Raw genomic sequence first — 27,939 nt, 5'->3', positions numbered from 1 at the left:
GGTTTGGGAGCCCCTGCGAGCGGGGGAAGAAACACCCCCGCCTTCTCAATCCATTTGGGAGGCTGCCTCCTGCCCCTCTGCCAGACCCTGCCTCAACTGCCTAGTTTTTAATTTTTAGATTCAGGAGGGGGGGTCTCTTCTCCTAGGGAGGAAATTCACGTTGTCCCAGAAGGATTTAGCCAGTAGAATTTATCGTTTGTTTGCTTGTTTAACCCCTAACTCCTTGAAGAGATGTTTGTTTGTCATTTTAGCCCTGGGCTGGCCAGCTGCAAGAAGCAGAGCTTTTGAACAGAAGTGGGGAATCTCCTGGACCAAAGGAGGGAAAGGAAGCCGAAAAGCCGAAATCAAAAGTAAGCGAAGGTGACGATTTTCCTAGTGCCCAGGAGCCCATCCGGCTTTTTGCACTGCACGCCGGCCTTGGTGGGCCTGGCTGAGATTAGATTAGGGCATTTTTATCCGGCCTTTATTTTTATAAATAGCTCGAGGCAGCAACTGTGTTGGGCAGAGGCCAAAAGGGGAGAAAAGGAGGGGATGGTGGCCGGGAGGGGGGAAAAGATTTCTGAACCTTTTTTTTAGGTTTTGCACAGCTAAAATTGCAAACATAAGAGGATCCTTCCTTCCTTCCTTCCTTCCCTCGCTCTTTCGATCCCTCTTTTCTTTTTTCCTCCCTTCCCCCTTCTCCCCCTTCTATTCCCTCCCCCTCCCTCCCTTCATTTTGTCTTTTTTTCTTCCTCCCTCCCTCCCTTCTTTCCCTCCTTCTATCACCTCCCCCTCCCTCCCTTCATTTTGTCTTCCTCCCTCCTCTCATTCCTTCCTTCCTTCCCCCCTCCCTCTTTTCTTTCTTCCTCTCTTCCTCCTTCCCCCACTACTCTCCCTCCCTCCCTCCATTGTCTTCCTTCCTTCCTTCCTTCCTTCCTTCCTTCCTTCCTTCCTTCCTTCCTTCCTTCCTTCCTTCCTTCCTTCCTTCCTTCCTTCCTTCCTTCCTTCCTTCCTTCCTTCCTTCCTTCCTTCCTTCCTTCCTTCCTTCCTTCCTATTACAGCTAGTCCTTAACTTACGACTACAATGGAGCCGCAAAATGGTCACTATAGATGGTTTAGAAGTCACTTTCAGACCGCTACGCCCAAAATAACCACAGGGGGGCACTCTTTTCATGCCGTGAGCTACATATGGTCTTAGAAGGCCCTTTCTGGCCGCTATGCCAAACATAGCCACCGGAGGGCACTCTTTCCGTGCCCTGTGTTATATATGGTCTTTGTAGTCCCTTTCTGGCTGCTATGCCAAAAATAACCACACCAGGGCACTCTTTTCAGGCCCAGGGCTATATATGGTCTTAGAGATGCCTTTCTGGTCGCTATGCCCAAAATAACCACCGGAGGGCACTGCTTTCATGCTGTGTGCTATACAAGGTCTTTGTAGTCCCTTTCAGACCACCGTGCCCAAAATAACCACCGGACGGCACTGTTTTAATGCCCTGTGCTGTATATAGTCTTACAAGGCCCTTTCTGGCCGCTACCCCCAAAACAAACACAGGAGGGCACTCTTTTTCTGCCCTGTGCTATATAGATGGTCTTTGTAGTCCCTTTCAGGCTGCTATGTATAAAATCACCACAGGGTGCATCTTTTTCATACCCTGTGCTTTATATTGTCTTTGTAGTCCCTTTCAGTCCACTGTGCTCAAAATAACCACAGGAGGGCACTTTTTCATGCCCTGTGTTTTATATGGTCAATGTAGTCCCTTTCAGTCCACTGTGCACAAAATAACCACCGGAGGGCACTCTTTTCATGCCATATGCTATAGATGGTCTTAGAAGCCCCTTTCTGGCTGCTATGCCCAATAAAGCCATAGGAGGGCACTGTTTTCATGCCCTGTGCTATAGATGGTCTTTGTAGTCCCTTTCACTCCACTGTGCACAAAATAATCACACGAGGGCACTATTTTTATACCCTGTGCTATATATGGTCTTTGTACTCCCTTTCTGGTCGCTACGCCAAAAATAACCACCGGAGGGCACTCTTTTCATTCACTGGGCTATAGATGGTCTTAGAAGCCCCTTTCTGGTCGCTACGCTCAAAATAACCACCGGAGGGCACTGTTTTAATGCCCTGTGCTATATGGATGGTCTTAGAAGGCCCTTTCTGGCTGCTATGCCAAAAATAACCACACGAGGGCACTTTTTCATGCCCTGTGCTATATATGGTCTTTGTAGTCTCTTTTCAGTCCACGGTGCCATGGGCTATAGATGGTCTTAGAAGCCTCTTTCAGGCCGCTGTGCCCAATATATACAAAGGAGCGCACTCTTTTTATGCCCCGTGCTTTATATGGTCTTTGTAGTCCCTTTCAGTCCACCATGCCCAAAATAACCACAGGAGGGCACTGTTTCATGCCCTGTGTTTTATATGGTCTTTGTAGTCCCTTTCAGACCACCGTGCCCAAAATAACCACCGGACGGCACTGTTTTAATGCCCTGTGCTGTATATAGTCTTTGTAGTCTCTTTTCAGTCCACGGTGCCATGGGCTATAGATGGTCTTAGAAGCCTCTTTCTGGCCGCTACCCCCAAAACAAACACAGGAGGGCACTCTTTTTCTGCCCTGTGCTATATAGATGGTCTTTGTAGTCCCTTTCAGGCTGCTATGTATAAAATCACCACAGGGGTACATCTTTTTCATACCCTGTGCTTTATATTGTCTTTGTAGTCCCTTTCAGTCCACTGTGCTCAAAATAACCACAGGAGGGCACTTTTTCATGCCCTGTGTTTTATATGGTCTTTGTAGTCCCTTTCAGTCCACTGTGCACAAAATAACCACCGGAGGGCACTCTTTTCATGCCATATGCTATAGATGGTCTTAGAAGCCCCTTTCTGGCTGCTATGCCCAATAAAACCATAGGAGGGCACTGTTTTCATGCCCTGTGCTATAGATGGTCTTTGTAGTCCCTTTCACTCCACTGTGCACAAAATAATCACACGAGGGCACTATTTTTATACCCTGTGCTATATATGGTCTTTTTACTCCCTTTCTGGCCGCTACGCTCAAAATAACCACCGGAGGGCACTCTTTTCATTCACTGGTCTATAGATGGTCTTAGAAGCCCCTTTCTAGTCGCTACGCTCAAAATAACCACCGGAGGGCACTCTTTTCATTCACTGGGCTATAGATGGTCTTAGAAGCCCCTTTCTGGTCGCTACGCTCAAAATAACCACCGGAGGGCACTGTTTTAATGCCCTGTGCTATATGGATGGTCTTAGAAGGCCCTTTCTGGCTGCTATGCCAAAAATAACCACACGAGGGCACTTTTTCATGCCCTGTGCTATATATGGTCTTTGTAGTCTCTTTTCAGTCCACTGTGCCACGGGCTATAGATGGTCTTAGAAGCCTCTTTCAGGCCGCTGTGCCCAATATATACAAAGGAGCGCACTCTTTTTATGCCCCGTGCTTTATATGGTCTTTGTAGTCCCTTTCAGTCCACCATGCCCAAAATAACCACAGGAGGGCACTGTTTCATGCCCTGTGTTTTATATGGTCTTTGTAGTCCCTTTCAGACCACCGTGCCCAAAATAACCACCGGACGGCACTGTTTTAATGCCCTGTGCTGTATATAGTCTTTGTAGTCTCTTTTCAGTCCACGGTGCCATGGGCTATAGATGGTCTTAGAAGCCTCTTTCTGGCCGCTACCCCCAAAACAAACACAGGAGGGCACTCTTTTTCTGCCCTGTGCTATATAGATGGTCTTTGTAGTCCCTTTCAGGCTGCTATGTATAAAATCACCACAGGGGTACATCTTTTTCATACCCTGTGCTTTATATTGTCTTTGTAGTCCCTTTCAGTCCACTGTGCTCAAAATAACCACAGGAGGGCACTTTTTCATGCCCTGTGTTTTATATGGTCTTTGTAGTCCCTTTCAGTCCACTGTGCACAAAATAACCACCGGAGGGCACTCTTTTCATGCCATATGCTATAGATGGTCTTAGAAGCCCCTTTCTGGCTGCTATGCCCAATAAAACCATAGGAGGGCACTGTTTTCATGCCCTGTGCTATAGATGGTCTTTGTAGTCCCTTTCACTCCACTGTGCACAAAATAATCACACGAGGGCACTATTTTTATACCCTGTGCTATATATGGTCTTTTTACTCCCTTTCTGGCCGCTACGCTCAAAATAACCACCGGAGGGCACTCTTTTCATTCACTGGGCTATAGATGGTCTTAGAAGCCCCTTTCTAGTTGCTACGCTCAAAATAACCACCGGAGGGCACTCTTTTCATGCCATATGCTATAGATGGTCTTAGAAGCCCCTTTCTGGCTGCTATGCCCAATAAAACCATAGGAGGGCACTGTTTTCATGCCCTGTGCTATAGATGGTCTTTGTAGTCCCTTTCACTCCACTGTGCACAAAATAATCACACGAGGGCACTATTTTTATACCCTGTGCTATATATGGTCTTTTTACTCCCTTTCTGGCCGCTACGCTCAAAATAACCACCGGAGGGCACTCTTTTCATTCACTGGGCTATAGATGGTCTTAGAAGCCCCTTTCTAGTCGCTACGCTCAAAATAACCACCGGAGGGCACTCTTTTCATTCACTGGGCTATAGATGGTCTTAGAAGCCCCTTTCTGGTCGCTACGCTCAAAATAACCACCAGAGGGCACTGTTTTAATGCCCTGTGCTATATGGATGGTCTTAGAAGGCCCTTTCTGGCTGCTATGCCAAAAATAACCACACGAGGGCACTTTTTCATGCCCTGTGCTATATATAGTCTTTGTAGTCTCTTTTCAGTCCACTGTGCCACGGGCTATAGATGGTCTTAGAAGCCTCTTTCAGGCCGCTGTGCCCAATATATACAAAGGAGCGCACTCTTTTTATGCCCTGTGCTTTATATGGTCTTTGTAGTCCCTTTCAGTCCACCATGCCCAAAATAACCACAGGAGGGCACTGTTTTAATGCCCTGTGCTGTATATAGTCTTACAAGGCCCTTTCTGGCCGCTACCCCCAAAACACAGGAGGGCACTCTTTTTCTGCCCTGTGCTATATAGATGGTCTTTGTAGTCCCTTTCAGGCTGCTATGTATAAAATCACCACAGGGGTGCATCTTTTTCATACCCTGTGCTTTATATTGTCTTTGTAGTCCCTTTCAGTCCACTGTGCTCAAAATAACCACAGGAGGGCACTCTTTTCATGCCATATGCTATAGATGGTCTTAGAAGCCCCTTCTGGCCGCTATGCCCAATTTAACCACAAGAGAGCACTGTTTTCCTGCCGTGTGCTATATAGATGGTCTTTGTAGTGCGTTTCAGGCTGTTTTGTGTAAAACAACCAAAGGGGTGCATCCTTTTCATACCCTATGCTTTATATTGTTTCTGTAGTCACTTTCAATCCACTGTGCCCAAAATAACCACAGGAGGGCACTTTTTCATGCCCTGTGTTTTATATGGTCTTTGTAGTCCCTTTCAGACCACCGTGCCCAAAATAACCACCGGACGGCACTGTTTTAATGCCCTGTGCTGTATATAGTCTTACAAGGCCCTTTCTGGCCGCTACCCCCAAAACAAACACAGGAGGGCACTCTTTTTCTGCCCTGTGCTATATAGATGGTCTTTGTAGTCCCTTTCAGGCTGCTATGTATAAAATCACCACAGGGGTGCATCCTTTTCATACCCTGTCCTTTATATTGTCTTTGTAGTCCCTTTCAATCCACTGTGCCCAAAATAACCACAGGAGGGTACTCTTTTCATATCCTGTGCTATATATGGTCTTTGTAGTCCCTTTCACTCCACTGTGCACAAAATAACCACAGGAGGGCACCCTTTTCATGTCCTGTGCTATGTATGGTCTTTGTAGTCCCTTTCAGTCCACTGTGCACAAAATAATCACACGAGGGCACTATTTTTATACCCTGTGCTATATATGGTCTTTTTACTCCCTTTCTGGCCGCTACGCCAAAAATAACCACCGGAGGGCACTCTTTTCATTCACTGGGCTATAGATGGTCTTAGAAGCCCCTTTCTAGTCGCTACGCTCAAAATAACCACCGGAGGGCACTCTTTTCATTCACTGGGCTATAGATGGTCTTAGAAGCCCCTTTCTGGTCGCTACGCTCAAAATAACCACCGGAGGGCACTCTTTTCATTCACTGGGCTATAGATGGTCTTAGAAGCCCCTTTCTAGTCGCTACACTCAAAATAACCACCGGAGGGCACTCTTTTCATTCACTGGGCTATAGATGGTCTTAGAAGCCCCTTTCTGGTCGCTACGCTCAAAATAACCACCGGAGGGCACTGTTTTAATGCCCTGTGCTATATGGATGGTCTTAGAAGGCCCTTTCTGGCTGCTATGCCAAAAATAACCACACGAGGGCACTTTTTCATGCCCTGTGCTATATATGGTCTTTGTAGTCTCTTTTCAGTCCACGGTGCCATGGGCTATAGATGGTCTTAGAAGCCTCTTTCAGGCCGCTGTGCCCAATATATACAAAGGAGGGCACTCTTTTTATGCCCTGTGCTTTATATGGTCTTTGTAGTCCCTTTCAGTCCACCATGCCCAAAATAACCAAAGGAGGGCACTGTTTCATGCCCTGTGTTTTATATGGTCTTTGTAGTCCCTTTCAGACCACCGTGCCCAAAATAACCACCGGACGGCACTGTTTTAATGCCCTGTGCTGTATATAGTCTTACAAGGCCCTTTCTGGCCGCTACCCCTAAAACAAACACAGGAGGGCACTCTTTTTCTGCCCTGTGCTATATAGATGGTCTTTGTAGTCCCTTTCAGGCTGCTATGTATAAAATCACCACAGGGGTGCATCTTTTTCATACCCTGTGCTTTATATTGTCTTTGTAGTCCCTTTCAGTCCACTGTGCTCAAAATAACCACAGGAGGGCACTTTTTCATGCCCTGTGTTTTATATGGTCTTTGTAGTCCCTTTCAGTCCACTGTGCACAAAATAACCACCGGAGGGCACTCTTTTCATGCCATATGCTATAGATGGTCTTAGAAGCCCCTTTCTGGCTGCTATGCCCAATAAAACCATAGGAGGTCACTGTTTTCATGCCCTGTGCTATAGATGGTCTTTGTAGTCCCTTTCGGGCCACTACACCGAAAATAACCACCGTAGGGCACTCTTTTCAAGCCATGTGCTATATATGGTCTTAGAATGCCCTTTCTGGTCGCTATGCCCAATTTAACCACAGGAGAGCACTTGTTTTCCTGCCGTGTGCTATATAGATGGTCTTTGTAGTGCGTTTCAGGCTGTTATGTGTAAAATAACCAAAGGGGTGCATCCTTTTCATACCCTATGCTTTATATTGTCTCTGTAGTCACTTTCACTCCACTGTGCCCAAAATAACCACAGGAGGGCACTCTTTTTCTCCCCTGTGCTATATAGACGGTCTTTGTAGTCCCGTTCAGGCTATTATGTATAAAATTACCACAGGGGTGCATCCTTTTCATACCCGGTCCTTTACATTGTCTTTGTAGTCCCTTTCAATCCACTGTGCCCAAAATAACCACAGGAGGGTACTCTTTTCATATCCTGTGCTATATATGGTCTTTGTAGTCCCTTTCACTCCACTGTGCACAAAATAACCACAGGAGGGCACTGTTTTCATGCACTGGGATATAGATGGTCTTAGGAGGCCCTTTCTGGTTGCTACGCCCAGAATAACCACATGAGGGCACTGTTTTCCTGCCGTGTGCTATATAGATGGTCTTTGTAGTGCGTTTCAGGCTGGTATTTGTAAAATAACCACAGGGGTGCATCTTTTTCATACCCTGTGCGTTATATGGTCTTTGTAGTCCCTTTCAGTCCACTATGCCCAAAATAACAAATAGGAGGGCACTGTTTCATTCCCTGTGCTATATATGGCCTTTGTACTCCCTTTCAATCCACCATGCCATGGGCTATAGATATATAGCACAGGGCATGAAAACAGTGCCCTCCGGTGGTTATTTTGGGTGTAGCGACCAGAAAGGGCCTTCTAAGACCATCTATAGCCCAGTGCAGGATGCACCCCTGTGGTAATTTTATACATAGCCTGAACGGGACTACAAAGACCATGTATACCCCAGGGCATGAAAACAGTGCCCTCCTGTGGTTATTTTGTGCACAGTGGACTGAAAGGGACTACAAAGACCATATATAGCACAGGATATGAAAAGAGTACCCTCCTGTGGTTATTTTGGGCACAGTGGACTGAAAGGGACTACAAAGACAATATAAAGGACAGGGTATGAAAAGGATGCACCCCTGTGGTAATTTTATACATAGCCTGAACGGGACTACAAAGACCATCTATATAGCACAGGGCATAAAAAGAGTGCCCTCCTGTGATTATTTTGGGCACAGTGGAGTGAAAGTGACTACAGAGACAATATAAAGCATAGGATGCACCACTTTGGTTATTTTACACATAACAGGGCATGAAGCAGTGCCCTCCTGTGGTTGTTTTGGACATAGTGGCCTCAAAGGGATTACAAAGACCATAAATAGCACAGGGTATGAAACAGTGCCCTCCTGTGGTTATTTTGAGCACAGTGGACTGAAAGGGACTACAAAGACAATATAAAGCACAGGGTATGAAAAGGATGCACCCCTGTGGTGATTTTATACATAGCAGCCTGAAAGGGACTACAAAGACCATCTATATAGCACAGGGCAGAAAAAGAGTGCCCTCCTGTGTTTGTTTTGGGGGTAGCGGCCAGAAAGGGCCTTGTAAGACTATATACAGCACAGGGCATTAAAACAGTGCCGTCCGGTGGTTATTTTGGGCACGGTGGTCTGAAAGGGACTACAAAGACCATATAAAACACAGGGCATGAAACAGTGCCCTCCTTTGGTTATTTTGGGCATGGTGGACTGAAAGGGACTACAAAGACCATATAAAGCACAGGGCATAAAAAGAGTGCCCTCCTTTGTATATATTGGGCACAGCGGCCTGAAAGAGGCTTCTAAGACCATCTATAGCCCATGGCACCGTGGACTGAAAAGAGACTACAAAGACCATATATAGCACAGGGCATGAAAAAGTGCCCTCGTGTGGTTATTTTTGGCATAGCAGCCAGAAAGCGCCTTCTAAGACCATCCATATAGCACAGGGCATTAAAACAGTGCCCTCCGGTGGTTATTTTGAGCGTAGCGACCAGAAAGGGGCTTCTAAGACTATCTATAGCCCAGTGAATGAAAAGAGTGCCCTCCGGTGGTTATTTTTGGCGTAGCGGCCAGAAAGGGAGTAAAAAGACCATATATAGCACAGGGTATAAAAATAGTGCCCTCGTGTGATTATTTTGTGCACAGTGGACTGAAAGGGACTACAAAGACCATACATAGCACAGGACATGAAAAGGGTGCCCTCCTGTGGTTATTTTGTGCACAGTGGAGTGAAAGGGACTACAAAGACCATATATAGCACAGGATATGAAAAGAGTACCCTCCTGTGGTTATTTTGGGCACAGTGGATTGAAAGGGACTACAAAGACAATATAAAGGACAGGGTATGAAAAGGATGCACCCCTGTGGTAATTTTATACAAAATAGCCTGAACGGGACTACAAAGACCATCTATATAGCACAGGGCAGAAAAAGAGTGCCCTCCTGTGTTTGTTTTAGGGGTAGCGGCCAGAAAGGGCCTTGTAAGACTATATACAGCACAGGGCATTAAAACAGTGCCAGAAAGGGGCACTGTTGAGCGTAGCGACCAGAAAGGGGCTTCTAAGACCATCTATAGCCCAGTGAATGAAAAGAGTGCCCTCCGGTGGTTATTTTGAGCGTAGCGACTAGAAAGGGGCTTCTAAGACCATCTATAGACCAGTGAATGAAAAGAGTGCCCTCCGGTGGTTATTTTGAGCGTAGCGGCCAGAAAGGGAGTAAAAAGACCATATATAGCACAGGGTATAAAAATAGTGCCCTCGTGTGATTATTTTGTGCACAGTGGAGTGAAAGGGACTACAAAGACCATCTATAGCACAGGGCATGAAAACAGTGCCCTCCTATGGTTTTATTGGGCATAGCAGCCAGAAAGGGGCTTCTAAGACCATCTATAGCATATGGCATGAAAAGAGTGCCCTCCGGTGGTTATTTTGTGCACAGTGGACTGAAAGGGACTACAAAGACCATATAAAACACAGGGCATGAAAAAGTGCCCTCCTGTGGTTATTTTGAGCACAGTGGACTAAAAGGGACTACAAAGACAATATAAAGCACAGGGTATGAAAAAGATGTACCCCTGTGGTGATTTTATACATAGCAGCCTGAAAGGGACTACAAAGACCATCTATATAGCACAGGGCAGAAAAAGAGTGCCTTCCTGTGTTTGTTTTGGGGGTAGCGGCCAGAAAGAGGCTTCTAAGACCATCTATAGCCCATGGCACCGTGGACTGAAAAGAGACTACAAAGACTATATACAGCACAGGGCATTAAAACAGTGCCGTCCGGTGGTTATTTTGGGCACGGTGGTCTGAAAGGGACTACAAAGACCATATAAAACACAGGGCATGAAACAGTGCCCTCCTGTGGTTATTTTGGGCATGGTGGACTGAAAGGGACTACAAAGACCATATAAAGCACGGGGCATAAAAAGAGTGCGCTCCTTTGTATATATTGGGCACAGCGGCCTGAAAGAGGCTTCTAAGACCATCTATAGCCCGTGGCACAGTGGACTGAAAAGAGACTACAAAGACCATATATAGCACAGGGCATGAAAAAGTGCCCTCGTGTGGTTATTTTTGGCATAGCAGCCAGAAAGGGCCTTCTAAGACCATCCATATAGCACAGGGCATTAAAACAGTGCCCTCCGGTGGTTATTTTGAGCGTAGCGACCAGAAAGGGGCTTCTAAGACTATCTATAGCCCAGTGAATGAAAAGAGTGCCCTCCGGTGGTTATTTTGAGCGTAGCGACTATTTTGTGCACAGTGGACTGAAAGGGACTACAAAGACCATATAAAACACAGGGCATGAAAAAGTGCCCTCCTGTGGTTATTTTGAGCACAGTGGACTGAAAGGGACTACAAAGACAATATAAAGCACAGGGTATGAAAAAGATGTACCCCTGTGGTGATTTTATACATAGCAGCCTGAAAGGGACTACAAAGACCATCTATATAGCACAGGGCAGAAAAAGAGTGCCCTCCTGTGTTTGTTTTGGGGGTAGCGGCCAGAAAGGGCCTTGTAAGACTATATACAGCACAGGGCATTAAAACAGTGCCCTCCTGTGGTTATTTTGGGCACGGTGGTCTGAAAGGGACTACAAAGACCATATAAAACACAGGGCATGAAACAGTGCCCTCCTGTGGTTATTTTGGGCATGGTGGACTGAAAGGGACTACAAAGACCATCTATAGCACAGGGCATGAAAACAGTGCCCTCCTATGGTTTTATTGGGCACGGTGGCCAGAAAGGGCCTTGTAAGACTATATACAGCACAGGGCATTAAAACAGTGCCCTCCTGTGGTTATTTTGGGCACGGTGGTCTGAAAGGGACTACAAAGACCATATAAAACACAGGGCATGAAACAGTGCCCTCCTGTGGTTATTTTGTGCACAGTGGAGTGAAAGGGACTACAAAGACCATCTATAGCACAGGGCATGAAAACAGTGCCCTCCTATGGTTTTATTGGGCATAGCAGCCAGAAAGGGGCTTCTAAGACCATCTATAGCATATGGCATGAAAAGAGTGCCCTCCGGTGGTTATTTTGTGCACAGTGGACTGAAAGGGACTACAAAGACCATATAAAACACAGGGCATGAAAAAGTGCCCTCCTGTGGTTATTTTGAGCACAGTGGACTAAAAGGGACTACAAAGACAATATAAAGCACAGGGTATGAAAAAGATGTACCCCTGTGGTGATTTTATACATAGCAGCCTGAAAGGGACTACAAAGACCATCTATATAGCACAGGGCAGAAAAAGAGTGCCTTCCTGTGTTTGTTTTGGGGGTAGCGGCCAGAAAGAGGCTTCTAAGACCATCTATAGCCCATGGCACCGTGGACTGAAAAGAGACTACAAAGACTATATACAGCACAGGGCATTAAAACAGTGCCGTCCGGTGGTTATTTTGGGCACGGTGGTCTGAAAGGGACTACAAAGACCATATAAAACACAGGGCATGAAACAGTGCCCTCCTGTGGTTATTTTGGGCATGGTGGACTGAAAGGGACTACAAAGACCATATAAAGCACGGGGCATAAAAAGAGTGCGCTCCTTTGTATATATTGGGCACAGCGGCCTGAAAGAGGCTTCTAAGACCATCTATAGCCCGTGGCACAGTGGACTGAAAAGAGACTACAAAGACCATATATAGCACAGGGCATGAAAAAGTGCCCTCGTGTGGTTATTTTTGGCATAGCAGCCAGAAAGGGCCTTCTAAGACCATCCATATAGCACAGGGCATTAAAACAGTGCCCTCCGGTGGTTATTTTGAGCGTAGCGACCAGAAAGGGGCTTCTAAGACTATCTATAGCCCAGTGAATGAAAAGAGTGCCCTCCGGTGGTTATTTTGAGCGTAGCGACTATTTTGTGCACAGTGGACTGAAAGGGACTACAAAGACCATATAAAACACAGGGCATGAAAAAGTGCCCTCCTGTGGTTATTTTGAGCACAGTGGACTGAAAGGGACTACAAAGACAATATAAAGCACAGGGTATGAAAAAGATGTACCCCTGTGGTGATTTTATACATAGCAGCCTGAAAGGGACTACAAAGACCATCTATATAGCACAGGGCAGAAAAAGAGTGCCCTCCTGTGTTTGTTTTGGGGGTAGCGGCCAGAAAGGGCCTTGTAAGACTATATACAGCACAGGGCATTAAAACAGTGCCCTCCTGTGGTTATTTTGGGCATGGTGGACTGAAAGGGATTACAAAGACCATATAAAGCACAGGGCATAAAAAGAGTGCGCTCCTTTGTATATATTGGGCACAGCGGCCTGAAAGAGGCTTCTAAGACCATCTATAGCCCGTGGCACAGTGGACTGAAAAGAGACTACAAAGACCATATATAGCACAGGGCATGAAAAAGTGCCCTCGTGTGGTTATTTTTGGCATAGCAGCCAGAAAGGGCCTTCTAAGACCATCCATATAGCACAGGGCATTAAAACAGTGCCCTCCGGTGGTTATTTTGAGCGTAGCGACCAGAAAGGGGCTTCTAAGACCATCTATAGCCCAGTGAATGAAAAGAGTGCCCTCCGGTGGTTATTTTGAGCGTAGCAACTAGAAAGGGGCTTCTAAGACCATCTATAGCCCAGTGAATGAAAAGAGTGCCCTCCGGTGGTTATTTTGAGCGTAGCGGCCAGAAAGGGAGTAAAAAGACCATATATAGCACAGGGTATAAAAATAGTGCCCTCGTGTGATTATTTTGTGCACAGTGGAGTGAAAGGGACTACAAAGACCATCTATAGCACAGGGCATGAAAACAGTGCCCTCCTATGGTTTTATTGGGCATAGCAGCCAGAAAGGGGCTTCTAAGACCATCTATAGCATATGGCATGAAAAGAGTGCCCTCCGGTGGTTATTTTGTGCACAGTGGACTGAAAGGGACTACAAAGACCATATAAAACACAGGGCATGAAAAAGTGCCCTCCTGTGGTTATTTTGAGCACAGTGGACTGAAAGGGACTACAAAGACAATATAAAGCACAGGGTATGAAAAAGATGTACCCCTGTGGTGATTTTATACATAGCAGCCTGAAAGGGACTACAAAGACCATCTATATAGCACAGGGCAGAAAAAGAGTGCCCTCCTGTGTTTGTTTTGGGGGTAGCGGCCAGAAAGAGGCTTCTAAGACCATCTATAGCCCATGGCACCGTGGACTGAAAAGAGACTACAAAGACTATATACAGCACAGGGCATTAAAACAGTGCCGTCTGGTGGTTATTTTGGGCACGGTGGTCTGAAAGGGACTACAAAGACCATATAAAACACAGGGCATGAAACAGTGCCCTCCTGTGGTTATTTTGGGCATGGTGGACTGAAAGGGACTACAAAGACCATATAAAGCACGGGGCATAAAAAGAGTGCGCTCCTTTGTATATATTGGGCACAGCGGCCTGAAAGAGGCTTCTAAGACCATCTATAGCCCGTGGCACAGTGGACTGAAAAGAGACTACAAAGACCATATATAGCACAGGGCATGAAAAAGTGCCCTCGTGTGGTTATTTTTGGCATAGCAGCCAGAAAGGGCCTTCTAAGACCATCCATATAGCACAGGGCATTAAAACAGTGCCCTCCGGTGGTTATTTTGAGCGTAGCGACCAGAAAGGGGCTTCTAAGACCATCTATAGCCCAGTGAATGAAAAGAGTGCCCTCCGGTGGTTATTTTTGGTGTAGCGGCCAGAAAGGGAGTACAAAGACCATATATAGCACAGGGTATAAAAATAGTGCCCTCGTGTGATTATTTTGTGCACAGTGGACTGAAAAAAGACCATACTGTACATAGCACAGGACATGAAAAGGGTGCCCTCCTGTGGTTATTTTGTGCACATAAACTAATATAAACTAAACTATAAACCAAACTAAACCATACACTAAACTGAACTAGAAATGATAAAATAAAGTCTGAACATCCTGATGACTGTGAAATGAACCAAATAAAATAAATCTGCAGACTTCAGGGTGACACAGGTCTCTGCGGCCAGCCAGGGCAGCCATTCAGCCCCTCCGGCCATCTCCTCCTGATTTCCAGATGTCCGGTGGGATCTTCGCCCCGCTGGAAAACCTGTATGAGCTCGACAACGCCAACTGCCACCCGCTGGTGTGCTTCCTGTGCCAGGAGCAGTACGAGCAGCCCTGCCTCCTGGACTGCTACCACAACTTCTGCGCCAGCTGCCTGCGGGGAAGAGCCATCGACGGCCGCCTGGCCTGTCCCCTCTGCGGGTAAGGATGGCCTCCCTGGCTTTGTGGCGGCCTTACCGGGCGGGGGGGTTGGACTAGATGACCTGCAGGGACCCCTTCCCGCTTTAGGATCCCGCCGTCTACATTTTGGCAAAGTTTCTAGACCTCATGGTTTCCGCTGAGGAACCAAAGGCAGGGAGAGAGGGAGGGTTGCTCCAAACTCAATATTAGAGAGCTCTAATTGTCCAGTCTCTTCTTGAAGTCTCTCCGCTGATGGCGCACCCACAAACTCTGGATTTAATCATGGTTTTCAATCATGGTTTGTCAGTTAGCAGCAAATAAGCTGCTTTGAGCTAAAAAAGACCTTACTTTTGAGAAAGGACAGGCCAGGTTAGTCTTTCTTGCAGCCACCAGTCCGTCGTGAAGGGGAACGGGCTCCCTCCCGAAGACCAGCTGCTTAAATTCCTGGTGGACAGCTCCGGAGACTATGAAGATGTCGTGTGTGCGAATTGTGACCTGCAAAGCACAAAGCAGGTAAGCCAAGATGCTATCCAGCCTCTGAACCAGGTTGGGCACGTCCCATCCAGAAGCATTTGCAGGAATAAGGGGTTTTCGCCCACCAGCTTACAGGATCACAGAGCGGTGGGTGAGGAGGGGTCCCTGAGGGTCATCTAGGCCAACCCTCTAGGCATACTGCCTGAGGAACTCTGGGAACTGAAGTCCACCCATCTTCCGATTGCTAAACTTGAGAGGCATGGCAATAGAGCATCCCTGGGCCAGAGCAGTCTACCTTAGCAGCAGTGGCGAGTCTCCCATAGAGCACACCTTCTCTAATTAAACCCAGGAGCCACGTTTGCCCCTTCCCAGCCCCCTTTCCTGACCACACCTGTCTCTCTTCCTTTTCCTCGGCTTTCTCCTCCCCTCCGACACCCATCATCCCCTCCCGTTGCTGTTTCTGAAGGAGCTGGACGCCATGTACTTCTGCAACACCTGCAGCCAGCCGCTGTGTGCCAAGTGCCGGGAAGAGACTCACAAGGCCAGGATGTTCTCCCGCCATGAGATCGTCTCGCTGAGCAAACGGGCAAAGGAGGTCCATAAGAAATGCCGTACGTGCTCAGAGGCTATGTGTTCTGATGCAGGTTCCTTGACCCTCACCACCAAACTGGCCAAGCCCGACTTCTTTGCAGGAAGCATACAGCAAAAAAGAGTCACATAATTATAAAATCGTAGAATCGTAGAATTTTAGAATCTTTCTGGAAGGGAACTTTGGAGGTCCTGTAGTCCAGCCCCCTGCCTGCCCAGGGCAGGAATAGTTATAAGTTATAATTCATTCTTATTTTGTTCATTTTTTTTCTTCACATTTTGCTTGCCACGTCCTCCATCTATGATCTGCAAAATCAGAGTTTTCACTTGAACTCACAACCAAAGTGAGAATTCATTTGAGACTCTGTTTGAAAGCATGAAATTCTTCCCTGAATGATAAATCATGCTGTTTATTTTCTCTCTTTTTCCAGCCCTCCATGAGGAATTGTACATCATGTTCTCCACGGAGAAAAAATCCATGCTTTGCATTAACTGTTTCCGGGACATGCCTGTGTAAGTCGGCGATTTTTCAAAATCAACCTCTGTCAAAGGCATTTTAAGGGCTTTTAATTTGAATTTAATTTGAATTAATTTACTATACTATACTATACTATACTATACTATACTATACTATACTATACTATACTATACTATACTATACATTAATTTAATAATTTATTTTTTAATGGCAGCCTGAAATGCTATGGGGTCTCCTACTTGAGCAGATACTTGGATTAAAAGACCTCCAAGGTCCCTTCAATTCTGTTATTCTTCTAATTAAAAAACAAAGGGTCTCTCCCCCATCATTTTGGATCGTTTAGCAACAACTACAGGGAATCCTCGACTTACGACTGCAATTTTGCCATCTTAGTTGTAAGCCACGATGGCGTATACTTAACCAGGGAAACTACCCGACACTTGATATTCAGAGTTTTAAAAAAAATCTTTGAAAGAGACCGTTAAGAGAGAGAGAACGACCACCAAGCAGCAGCACCCCTCCCCAAAAAAACACCTAAAAAGCACAATAATTCCAATTTTTTTTTATTCCGTTCTCCAGGGAAAGCCGAGCTCACTGTGTCGATATCGAGACGGCTTACATGCGAGGGTGCGAGAAACTGGACCAGGCTGTGATGGTAAATGCGAAGGAGAGGAAAGGCCTCCGGGGGGTGAAAACGGCTTTTCTTCGCCAACGTCCTGCCTGGCTCCCGGCAAAGATCCGGGCACGGCTCCGGGCAGCCAAGGGCTCTGGAAGGCATCCGTGTCCCACGTGGCTGCTTGTCCATGGCAGGCGGTGAAGGAGCTGCAGACGTCCACCCGGGAGGCCATTGTCCTGCTCAAGGCCATGATCGAGGAGGTCCGGAAGAGCGCGGAGGAGGAGACGATGGCCATCAACGCCCTCTTCTGCAGCATGCAGGTGAGCCGGGCCGGGCCCAGCTGTGGCCCACACTGCAGGGCTGGCAGTCCTGCCCAAGCCCTCCTTTCCCTTCCCTTCTGCCTAGGAGAAACTGGCCGAAAAGAAGAAGACGCTCCTGAAAGCTCTGGAGAGGTAAAGGTTTGGCCCTGGGCAGAACCGGACCGCGACCTGCATACGGGCAGCCCTGGACGTAGGACGGTCGGCTTAGCGACCGCTCAAAGTTAACCGTGAAAAAAAGCCAGTTAGGACCGTTTTTCACACGACCGTTGCAGCATCCCCGGGGTGTGTTTTCCATGATCGAAATTTGGACGCCGAGCAACCGACTCGTATTTATGACGGTCGCAGCATCCCACGGGCATCACGGGGTCCGCTTTTGCGACTTTCCGACAATCAGAGTCAGTGGGGAAGCCGGGGATTCGTTTAACAACCCAAAACAGCCGGAAAAATGGCTTTTTTACCTCATTTCTAGCCAGTACGAAGAAAAGGAAAGAGCTTTTAGAGGACAACTTGCTCACCTGGCTTCGTTGCTGCCCACCCTGCAGGTAAGGACAGATTTAGCCGGTTCTGTTTCCCCCCCCAGCCCGAGATATTAAAGGAATGAAGCCCCGCCTGCATCTTCCCCCCTTTGCAAACCCCTTTAAGTCCATTTTTTGTGCAAAACGGCGCCTGTTTTTCCATTTGAGGTGCACCTGGTGACCTGCTCGGCGTTTCTTAGTTCAGCCAACAAAGCGGAATTTCTGGATTTGGGCTACGTAAGTCGGGGACCCCCCCCCAAATTTCCCTTCCTGGGAGCTGCCAGAGAGAGGGAGGAGGGCTGAACCCAGGGCTCTGAGATGCTTGAGTGGCAAAATGTACTCTGCACGCGTCTCAGGAGCTCCGGTGGATGGAGGCAGATTCGGTTCGAGCAGGAAAGGTCCCCTTGGATTTGGATTGACAGCTTTAGAAAGGGTCACTAAGCAGGACAGACAGAAAAGGGGCTGTTCTCCTACCTTTCCTCGGCTCTCTCTCGTCTTTTTAGTTCTCATAATAATTTTACTAAAAGTGCCAATGGAAAAGAGAAGCAATAATAGGCCATCCATCGCTGCCTTGATGCAGCGTAGAGATTTAATAAAGAAAGAAAGAACGCAAGCTAAAAAAATAAAGGGAGAAAGAGAAAAACTAGAAGGGGCAGAAGAGAAGGGAAAAGGGGGAGGAAAAAGAGAAGAGAAGGAAAAAATAAGACAGAAAAAGAGAAAGAGCAGATAAAGAAATCATTTCCTCCGTTAGTCCTAGTGACGATTTTACGATTACAATTCTATGATTTCATTCTCACAACCCAAAGCCACCGATCAAACTCGGTTGATCCAGGCTACCCTGGTTTCGATTGCAGCAACTCATGGAGCGCTTGCAAAGGATTGTCAAACAACCCCACCGCTTGAGGCCGTCGCAAACTAGCAAGGTGAGATAAACCTGGTTACCCCAGATAAAACCCGGATACCTGAGTTGGGCGAGAGAGGAGGTAAGCAAACAAATCGGAGCAATCGGGATTTGCTTCTGCTTCCCTTTTTCCACGGGGGGAGGGGGGGGAGGTCCCTGCCTGAACCAAAAGCAGCTTCCTTCATGAGTTCTAGCAGCATGCTTTGGAAAGCAAAACAGAGTTCACAGCTGATGCCACTGAAATGTCTGAACAGCCCACAAAAACCGCCAAGGCAGCTGTGAAATCTTTAGCTCATTTGGAAAGGAGGATTTGCTGTCCCCCCCAATTAAAAAAAAAACCCCAGTGGAAAGACCCAGGTGGAAAGAAACCCACATGATGCCTAAGCGATCTATGGCATCTGTCTAGCCTGGCGAATCTCAAGGGACCAAAGATTCAGTTATATTTGGAAAGGAGACCACAAGGAAATCCACAGCCTTTAAATCTGACAGAGAAATTGATAAACATCCCCAAAGGTGGACAGTGCAAACCTGACTTATGACTATTCACTTAGTGATCCTCCCTCCCTCCCTCTCTCTGTTTTTCCTCCCTCCCTCCCTCCCTCCCTCCCTTTCAGATCAACAGCGAATACCGGGCTGAGTTTGCCCACTGTCTGGAGCCCCTGCTGCCCTTATCCCCACGCCGGTCGGTGGTGGGTACCACAGGAACCATAGGACCCGGCATGAGCAACAGCAACATGTACGTCTCCTATTCAGTGGGCACCCTCGAGGTCACTTAGCCCATCTCAACAGCTGGACCTGACTGCATCGTCTCAGCTTCGTGACTGGCTAAGGCAGTCGGTTCAAGTCACTTAGGACTGTTTTTCACACGTAGAACCGTAGCAGCGGCACTCCCCACACGGTCACGTGGTCAAAATTCAGAGGCTTGGCATGGACCTATGAGGGCTGCAGTGTCCCGTGGCTTGCTTCCTGACCTTTGCAAGACAGACTCCTTTTTTTTTTAAATTCTGACTCCTAGGATGTCTGGGGGTCCCTGCTCCAAGACCCTCTTAGTGGCCAGCTGTCCGTCTTCCCACAAGAAAATGCCCCTGGCGGGGTCGCCAGTAAGGAAGGCCACCAGGCACCGGTACATCAGCACCAAAGTCCTCTTGGCCGAGGGGAAGGAGACCCCGTTTACTGACCACTGTCGCAACTACGAGAACATGTATCGGGTAAGGACGGTGGGACGGGGAACCGGGGACCCCGCTTCCGTGGATGTTATTTGCTTCCTTCGCTGAACGACTAGCGCAAGAAAACTGGAAGGGGCCTCGGAGGTCATCTAGTCCAACCCCCCTGCTTAAGACAGGAGATCTTATCCCACCCCGCTCAAAAGGTTCTCTTCTCGAAACCCTCCAGCGATGGAGGACTGCGCCTGGTTCGGCCCGCTGAATTTTAAATTAAATAAAATTAAAATGAATCAAAAGCTTGGCGAAGCTTCCCCTGCCCCTTCCTTGCTCCGCGTTCTCTACAGGCGCTACAGACCGAGATCCAGAGCTTAAAAGACCACGTGCAGGAACTCCATCGGGACCTCACCAAGCACCACTCCCTGATCAGGACGGAGATCATGGCTGAAGTCCTGCAAAAATCCCTCCAGCTGGACGTTCAAATCGCCTCTGAATATTCGACTGTGGAAATGAAGCGGACCGAGTTTGAAGAGGTAAGCCATTCTGCAAACCTCTTGCAACAAAAATCAGCCTGGGTGTGCCTCTCTCTTTTAATGGAGGGAAAAAAAACAAGCCGATAGTCCTCATGAGGTCGGAAGGGGATCCCTGATTTTGTGGCTTCTTTTTTTGGTTGATTCACACCTCCTCGCCCCAATATATTTTTCCTCCTTCGATCCCACCTGCCGCTGGGTCAAAATTTCCCCGGTCTTTGGCAGACCTATCAATCCCGTCTCTCCTCTCTCTTAGTGGCAACTCTCGAACTCATTACCTCATCCTGATTTGTCTTCCTTTTTTGTTCTCTTCCTCTTCTCCTCCTCCTCCTCGCCTTGCAGACCTGGGAGGAAACTTACCAGCGGGTGGCCAACGAACAGGAGATTTATGAAGGTGGGTCTTTGGGCCTCTGCCTCTGAGCGTGTGCAGAGTTGGGGCATGTTCTGAGGGGAAAAGGAAGGTTGGATTTAAGGAAGACGACCTTGCAAGGGCGCCTCTCTTGCTAGCCCAGCTCCACGACCTGCTGCAGCTGAGACAGGAGAACAGCTACCTCACCACCCTCACCAAGCAGATCGCCCCCTACGTCCGCTCCATCGCCAGGGTCAAGGAGCGGCTGGAACCCAGGTGAGGACCCCCAAGGCCACCCCCAGAGGCAGGACCTTGGGCCAACCCGTTGGAAGCCAGCCAGCCCCCTGGGCTGGGCCGGGTGGGACTGGAGGGTCCCATTGGACACGGGAGGTCTTCTAGCCCAAGGCAGGAGATGTTGGTTTGGGATATCCTGGGGAGGGGGGGGGGAGGAAGCCCTCCCCAAGGCTCTTCTGATGGCCTTCTCAGTGATCTTTCAAGAAAAGGTTGGACAGCCGCTTATCCAAGAAGGTATAAGGGCAGGGGTTGGACTAGATGACCTCCCAGATCCCTTCCAACCTTAGGATTCTAGGATTCCTTCACTGGCAGTGCCACTTTGTGAGTGAGGTGTAATCAGTCAATCCATCAACTGAGCTGATGGTCTGCCCCAGCTCCACCCCTCCCTCCCTCCCTTTCTTTCCCTTCCCTTCCCTTCCTTTTTTCTTTCCTTTCTCCCTCCCTCTTGCATATCTTTCTTTCTCTCTTTTCTCCTTCCCTCCCTTCCTTCCTTCCTCTTGCTTAGCTATTCTTCTCCTTTCTTCCTTTCTCCCTACTTTCCCTTCTGCCTTCTTTCCTTCCCTCTCTTATCCCCCCTCCCCTCATTCTCCATTAATGCGAGGCCCCCTTCACATCCGTGGTGCCACGCAAAGCCAATCCCTCCCTCCCTCGGTCGCTTTCCGGGCCTTCTCCGGCCGGGTGGGAATTCCCCCTGGGACTCACTCGGAGGGTCTCCACCTGGCAGGCTCCAGGACTGGAAAGAGAAAACGGACAGCCCGCTCAAGATCTACGAGGACGGACCCCCCGTGGCCCAGCCTCAGCCCAGGTAATAGATCGATTGGAGGAATCCTCTTGATCAGAGGTCCTTTTATGACTCGTGGACTTCGACTTCCAGAATTCCTTAGCCTCACAAGTCATAAAAGGAAAGGGCCGAGTTTGAAGACCCCTGCTCTTGATGCTTTATTGAAACTTAATTTTTCCACCGGGAGTCCTCGACAATTTCTGTCGCTAAGAGAGGCAGTTCTTAAGGGAGTGTCGTCCCGTTTTACAGCCTTCCTTGCCACGGCCGTTAAGTGAATCCCTGCAGTGGTTAAAGTTAGTAACGTGGTTGTTAAGCGAATCTGGCTTCCCCATAGACTTTGTCACAAAAGGGGGAATCGTGTGACCCCCACAGGACACGGCGACCGTCGTAAATATGAGTCAGTTGCCAAGCACGTGACCGCAGGGACGCTGCTGCGGTCATTAAGTGTGAAAAATGCTTAAAAGTCCCCCTTTTCAGCCCCATTCTAACTTCGGTCACTAAAGAAATTGCCGTAAGTTGAGGACTGTGTCTTTTCCCCCCCCTCTCCTCAGTAGCAATGGCAAAGAGTGGACACCGAAAGCAGAAACGCAGGCACTCGGCCCAGCCAAGGACTCGCAACCGAAAAACAACGAAGACTTCAAAAACGCATCGAAAATCCAGGCGGAGACCCCCTCGGACCCCACAGGACCCCCTTCGGGTCTAACCAAGGAAGGAGATCTGGAGACACAGCTGCTCTTGAGATGAGGGTGCAAAATCTCCCTTTTGGAAATATATATATTTCCCTCAATTTGGAATTTTTATATATTCTATAATTCACGCATGGAATATACGTGAATTCTAATATATATGTATATTCTATATATCTATCTATCTATCTATCTATCTATCTATCTATCTATCTATCTATCTATCTATCTATCTATCTATCTATCTTCACTCTGGTGCATATTTTGTGCGTGAATTCTGGAAGCTTTATGTCTAAATTGCCTGCTGTTTCTTGTTTGGGTTGTGGATGGACATGCATTAAAGAGTCCTGCGGGAACTTTGAACCCCAAATTTTACACAACGGTGCCTCCAATTTATGCTGCTTTGTCGACCCTCACCAAAGCGTTAAAAAAATTAATTATTTGATAGAAATTCTCAGGTAAGGCAGGGTTGGCTGGGGGATTCTGGGAGTTGAAGTCCACACATCTTAAAGCTTGAACATGGTCACGTCTTCCTCCCCGACTAAAAATCAGCATTAAATTGCCTGTTGTGCCTCTGTGTGAGTCCCTGTTCCCTAGGCCTGGCATCCCAATTCCTGTTTATCAAGTTCAACAGCTTTAAGATGTACGGACCTCAACTCTTAAAGCACTTGAAAGTGACAAACACTGATTTAATCCACACAAAGAAGAGAGAGGCACACAAAAACATGTTTAAAAGGACCTTAAAACGCACCAGATCACCATAAATGCCTCCCCCCAATTCACAGTGTCTCTTTCTTCAATCAAGTGTCACTATTTTTTATTATTATTAGTATCATCGTCACTGTGATTACTGGAGAGGATAAGGAATGTACCGTCAACAGGTGGCAGAGAGGGTAGGCATAAAAAATATCGGTTTTATTACTCTTTTTAAATAATAATAATAATAATAATAAAACTTCCCCTTTTAATCAGCCTCGGGAAAGAAAAAGAAAAAAAAGCATCTATCTGGTTGAGGTTGTAAGTCTTTTAAAAAAAATTACACGCAAAATTATTAAAGCCATCAGTCTGGATTGTCTCAAAGCTGCGCCTGACACCTGCAGGGTGACACCAATGCCATAAATCCACAGAAATGTCCCTTGATTTAGGAAATAATTTGAATTTCGATCAGCCTGCCCTGGAAAGGATACCTATCGGAGATTTTTATGTGCTTAGCATCTGCCATAGTTCCCTAAGCTTTCTCTTTGCAACAAAATATTTTGTTGATTGAAGGGACATTTCGAGAAAACCAGCTAAAGAAGCTCAACGCCTTTTTGTTTAATTTGAACCGGATCAGAGAAACAGGTATTTTTCCTTAATGCAAATTTTGCAGCAAATCACAAACCTTCTTTAGTCAATTTATTGCCGATTTATTACGGGCGCTGAAAAACATTTCCGAGGTGGCAAATTTTTCCTAGCCTTGCTAGACTTATGACAAATGAGCTCAAAATCTACATTGCTAAGTGAGATATTTCTTGAGTGAATGTTAGCCCATTTTACGACCTTTATTGCCAGAGTTATTAACCGAATCACTGCAGCTGTTCAGTTAGTAATTCGAATTTGGATCACACGATCACGCTGCAACCGCCATTAAGTGTGAAAAATGGTCATAAGCTGTTGTAATTCTGAACGCTCACTAAGTGAACTACTTTAAGTCAAAGACTAGCTGTAATTTGCAATTTAAGTATGGGAAGATACTCAAATTGCAATTTTGCGGCTTAGAAAATTTACCGTCTGTGGACACGGCGGGGAAGATCCGGTCTTAAAGGACCTCTGATCCTGCTGCTAAAATTAAATTAGCCTTATGTTTTGGATTAAAGCATTAAGATTTGTAAAGGCAAGGCCTGCCCTGATCTTCTTCCTTAGACAGGAGATGAGATTTTTTGCTTTTAACTCCCACCCAGCGTTTTTTAGCTGCTGCCATTCCTCTCCGGATCATCACCATAGCAAACAGAACAATGAAAAAAGGTAATAAATTTATCTTTGGTTTTCCACCGGAACAAAAGCTCGCCACTGGACAGGCTTCAGGAAGAGAAAGACCAACTTATGTTTGTGCAAAGGTAGAAAACACGTTTGCCGCAGCCCTTTACGGAAACGAATGTTGAAATTCATGAATTAATGAAATTAAAACCGAAAAAGAGAAGCGGAGGTTTCAGAAACAGCAAGGAATGTTCAAATGCTCTCCCAAGGTGGGTGGGGGGGGAGCCAAAGTAATAGAAAAAATATTGTTTTTAAAAAAATAAGGAAGGAAACAGGAGGTGTGGAAAGCGACACGTATTTCAGATTTGTCTTCAAAGTTTTGCATAAGTGATGGGGGGAAAGCCCCAAACCTTCCTTTTTTCCCCAAAAAAATTCTTGTTTTTTTTGGGAGGGGAGGGAAATCAAAAGAATTGCAGGCCATTACAGGATAAAAAAAGAGAATTTTTCTGCTGTAAGTCAAATGAGAATTTTATAACTTATAAAAGTAATTTATAATTTTCCCAAAAGATTTTTAAGATCAGGCTTCAAATGGGATTAAGCAGCTGTTAGAAGGGCAAACGGGAAAAAGTCAAATCTGCATGATTTTGGTGGGAAAAAAGTATAGTCTGCGGGAATTTTTTTTCTCGGCTTTCTTTTGATCCGGACTGGGATTTGAACTTGTAAGCGACAAATGGCAAATTTTGTCTTTAAAAATAAAAAATAAAAATCAGACTTATGGCTCGGTTGGAGAAATCTAAGCAGCCCTGTAAATCCTCTAAGAAAGGTAGGGTGTTTTTTTTTAAAGAACCTCTAAACTTTTCTCAGCCCTCTGCACGTGCTCCAAGGATTTTCCCAGGCTTAGCGAAAGGTGAGGCAGGACGTGGCCCCCGATGCCGGCATAAGATTTCAGAGTTCGATTTTGAAGCCTCGGATAAAGGGGAGGCCACTGGGTACCTTCTCCTTATAGGCCAAATATTCCTCTCCGAAAAAGTGGATCAGGGCCCGTTCTTCTTCTTCCACCCTGTCGCGGAAAAAACGCCAGGAGACCAGGGTGTAGCCCACCAGGCAGATGGGGTTGCAGAGAAGGACCTGGAGGTGGGAAAAAAGAAATGAGTCCCGTGGGTCCAAGGAGAGAAAAGGAATAAAAATCACTAAACTTACGGTCCCAACTGTTTGCAACGTTTTCGCCCTACCTGAGTTCCGATGCTCCAGGAAAACCACCCCACGTACGAAGGGTGCCGACACCAGCCGTAGACGCCCCGGGTCACCAGCCTGTGGCTCTCTGACTTCTCGTTCTGGACAATGTGGTTGAAATTCGAGCCAGCGGTCAGCATGGCTGCCTTGCGCAGACAGTCGCCCAAGACCACCATTACCAACCCGGCTGAGCTCAGCCAAGCTAGCTGCTTCATTTCTGCAAAACAAGAGGCGGAGGTTAAAAACGGGCCTGCAGGGAGTCCTCGACTTACGACAGATTCAAAGTTACAACGGCAGAGAAGGGACTTTGCTTCCAGATTTTGCAAGATGGAAAAGTATTTTGTTATTTTGTTGGGATAGATAGATAGATAGGTAGGTATGTAGGTAGGTAAACAAATCCAAGTATTAACCTGGGAAAATGAATTTTTCCACGGTGAACTCGATCCATGAGGAAAGAGCGGCCATGTTATATTCAAAACTGTGGTTGAGCAGGAAGGAATCCAGAGACAAGCTACGGGGGTTGTTGACCGCCGTGATCAGATATTCCGAATAATGGAACAGGGACAACGAACACATGTACCTGCAGAAAGAGAGGCAAACAAGGCGATGCGCTATTGAGAAAAGAACTGTAGGCAGAAATCAGGGTTGAGTTCAGCCTGTCCTACGAAGCCAACCAGCAGGGGAGGCAGAACAGACCCCAGGGGAAAATAATGGTTGTTCTTACCAGCCAAAATGTTTCCAGGAAGACTGTCTGAAGCTGAGCAGCAAGCCGCATCCGAACGCAAAGCCCAGGAAACAGGCCCGGATTGCGATCTGTGAGAAAGAAGCCGACAGGGCTGGTTAGTTAGGGAAGCCAGGCTGCTGTGCCACCGGGAGAGCTCCTTGGGGCAGCTGGTGGGAGGGATAAGTCAAAACTACATGCCTCAAACTTGGTGGTTTAGCTTCTTTGGTCTAGCCTCTTCTGACGACCACCACTGGGCCCGAAACCTCTGCTGCTAAGGTACATCAGGAAGGGGGTTTTGCCCCATTTTACGACCTTTCCGGCCAGTTAAGGGGATCACAGCAGTTGTTAAGTGAACCCGGCTCCCCCAGTCAAGTCGCCGAAGGGGATCCCGTGACGCAGGGGCACTGCGACCGTCGTAAGTACGCAGCAGTCGGTAAGTCTGTGAATTTTGATCCCGTGACAGTAGTTGTGTGGAAAACGGCCACATTTAGAAGGGACCTATGAGGTCATCTAGTCCAACCCACTCTGCCCAGTGTGGGAATCCGCAAAAGGTAAGAGAGAATCCTAGACTAGAACATTTCAGAAGGGATCTGTGAGGTCATCTAGTCCAACCCCACCTTCCCTAGTGCAGGAATCCGTTTAACAAGCAGATCCCAAAGTGGAATGTCTGAAAGGGACCTCCGAGGTCATCTAGTACAACCCCCTAACCCCATGCAGCTCTGCCTGCACGCTAAGCCAAAATTAACACACACACACACCGGTTTCACTTCCGATTCCCCCCTTTGGGCGGATCGCGAAGCGTGGGGTGGAAAGAACCTTCTGCGCATGCTCAGGAGAAGAAGGGAAAAAAGCCAGTAAGCCCCGCCCCCGGGGACCCTTGCGAGCCAATGGCGGAGCCCCGCCCCTCACCTGGTACATCCCGCCCGGCGCTCGGCCCCAGGCAAAGAGGAGCGTCGCGTTGGCGCCGGCTACGTGGAGCGCCAGCGCGGATCGGCCTTGGAAGCCGGCCCGGAGCAGCAGCGGCACGGCGGCCACCACGGAGCCGCCCAGCAGGAAAGCGGCCAGGCTGGTGCGAGCCTCGGCGCCGCGGAGCCGGCCCGCCCTTCGCTGCTCGCCGGCCATGGCGGACGGCCCGAGGCCCGCCTCGCTCTCGCGAGACCCGTGGCCGGCCCGCCCGTCGACGCCCCCAAGCCTCGCGAGAGTCCTCTTCCGGGTAGAGGTAGCAAAAGTCTCCAGGTAGCAGAGCCGTAGAGATATGAAAGGTTAGAGCTGCTGTACGCGGAGACCGCTTCAATCATCCAAGCCTCGCGAGACTAGTTTTTGGTGAGCGAGAGCGTAGAGATAGAAGAAAGTGTAGAGATATGACAACTGTAGAGTGTGTGTGTGTGATTTTGTTTTTGAAACACCTTCCGAGTCCCTCCCATCGCTTTGGGTCCCATGGTGCTATGTACATTGGCTGCAGCAACTATTGGCATTTGATCACGTGACCACGGGGATTG

At 47.6% G+C, this 27,939-nt stretch overlaps 2 protein-coding genes across 4 annotated transcripts; one reads left to right on the top strand and one right to left on the bottom strand.

Annotated features, from left to right (window-relative positions):
• The first annotated feature begins 188 nt into the window (after nucleotides 1-188).
• RNF207 (ring finger protein 207) lies at nucleotides 189-22,696 on the top strand. The gene is made up of 18 exons (XM_081341304.1): nucleotides 189-350; nucleotides 14,666-14,856; nucleotides 15,222-15,348; nucleotides 15,776-15,920; nucleotides 16,329-16,410; nucleotides 16,955-17,030; nucleotides 17,186-17,311; nucleotides 17,397-17,443; nucleotides 17,781-17,853; nucleotides 17,995-18,063; nucleotides 18,681-18,749; nucleotides 19,342-19,463; nucleotides 19,743-19,935; nucleotides 20,235-20,420; nucleotides 20,760-20,811; nucleotides 20,925-21,042; nucleotides 21,785-21,865; nucleotides 22,396-22,696. Exons 2-18 carry the CDS (start codon nucleotides 14,666-14,668, stop codon nucleotides 22,583-22,585), a joined length of 1,947 nt encoding a protein of 648 aa, XP_081197430.1. The 5' UTR covers nucleotides 189-350; the 3' UTR covers nucleotides 22,586-22,696.
• On the bottom strand, nucleotides 17,908-27,645 carry ICMT (isoprenylcysteine carboxyl methyltransferase). 3 transcript variants are annotated; one of them, XM_081341300.1, is made up of 7 exons: nucleotides 27,350-27,645; nucleotides 26,441-26,529; nucleotides 26,127-26,296; nucleotides 25,716-25,933; nucleotides 25,477-25,611; nucleotides 20,778-20,861; nucleotides 17,908-18,440 (listed from the first exon to the last, which is right to left on the bottom strand). In XM_081341300.1, the coding sequence occupies exons 1-7, from the start codon at nucleotides 27,560-27,562 to the stop codon at nucleotides 18,333-18,335; spliced, it is 1,017 nt and encodes a 338-aa protein (XP_081197426.1). In that variant the 5' UTR covers nucleotides 27,563-27,645; the 3' UTR covers nucleotides 17,908-18,332. The 3 variants fall into 3 exon arrangements, with proteins under 3 accessions (XP_081197426.1, XP_081197427.1, XP_081197428.1); XM_081341301.1 differs by having other exon boundaries at nucleotides 17,908-18,469; nucleotides 27,350-27,644; XM_081341302.1 differs by lacking the exons at nucleotides 17,908-18,440; nucleotides 20,778-20,861 and having other exon boundaries at nucleotides 23,422-25,611; nucleotides 27,350-27,641.
• Nucleotides 27,646-27,939: the final 294 nt, after the last annotated feature.

This window comes from Vipera berus (genome assembly GCF_964194415.1).
Source record: "Vipera berus genome assembly, chromosome: 17".
Taxonomy (NCBI): domain Eukaryota; kingdom Metazoa; phylum Chordata; class Lepidosauria; order Squamata; family Viperidae; genus Vipera; species Vipera berus.
Note: the sequence above shows the minus strand (reverse complement) of the source record. Positions and strands in the feature narration are given on the sequence as shown.

What these genes read in the sequence shown, in the direction of transcription:
- RNF207 (XM_081341304.1), top strand. Translation starts at nt 14,666, where the DNA reads ATGTCCGGTGGGATCTTCGCCCCGCTGGAAAACCTGTATGAGCTCGAC. An exon ending in CGTTGCTGCCCACCCTGCAG is followed by an intron (nt 17,854 to 17,994) that starts GTAAGGACAGAT and finishes TTTCCATTTGAG; the next exon opens with GTGCACCTGGTGACCTGCTC. An exon ending in AATTTCTGGATTTGGGCTAC is followed by an intron (nt 18,064 to 18,680) that starts GTAAGTCGGGGA and finishes TTTCGATTGCAG; the next exon opens with CAACTCATGGAGCGCTTGCA.
- ICMT (XM_081341300.1), bottom strand. Translation starts at nt 27,562, where the DNA reads ATGGCCGGCGAGCAGCGAAGGGCGGGCCGGCTCCGCGGCGCCGAGGCT. An exon ending in CGCCGGGCGGGATGTACCAG is followed by an intron (nt 26,530 to 27,349) that starts GTGAGGGGCGGG and finishes TCTTTCTCACAG; the next exon opens with ATCGCAATCCGGGCCTGTTT. An exon ending in CCTGGAGCATCGGAACTCAG is followed by an intron (nt 25,612 to 25,715) that starts GTAGGGCGAAAA and finishes TCCCACCTCCAG; the next exon opens with GTCCTTCTCTGCAACCCCAT.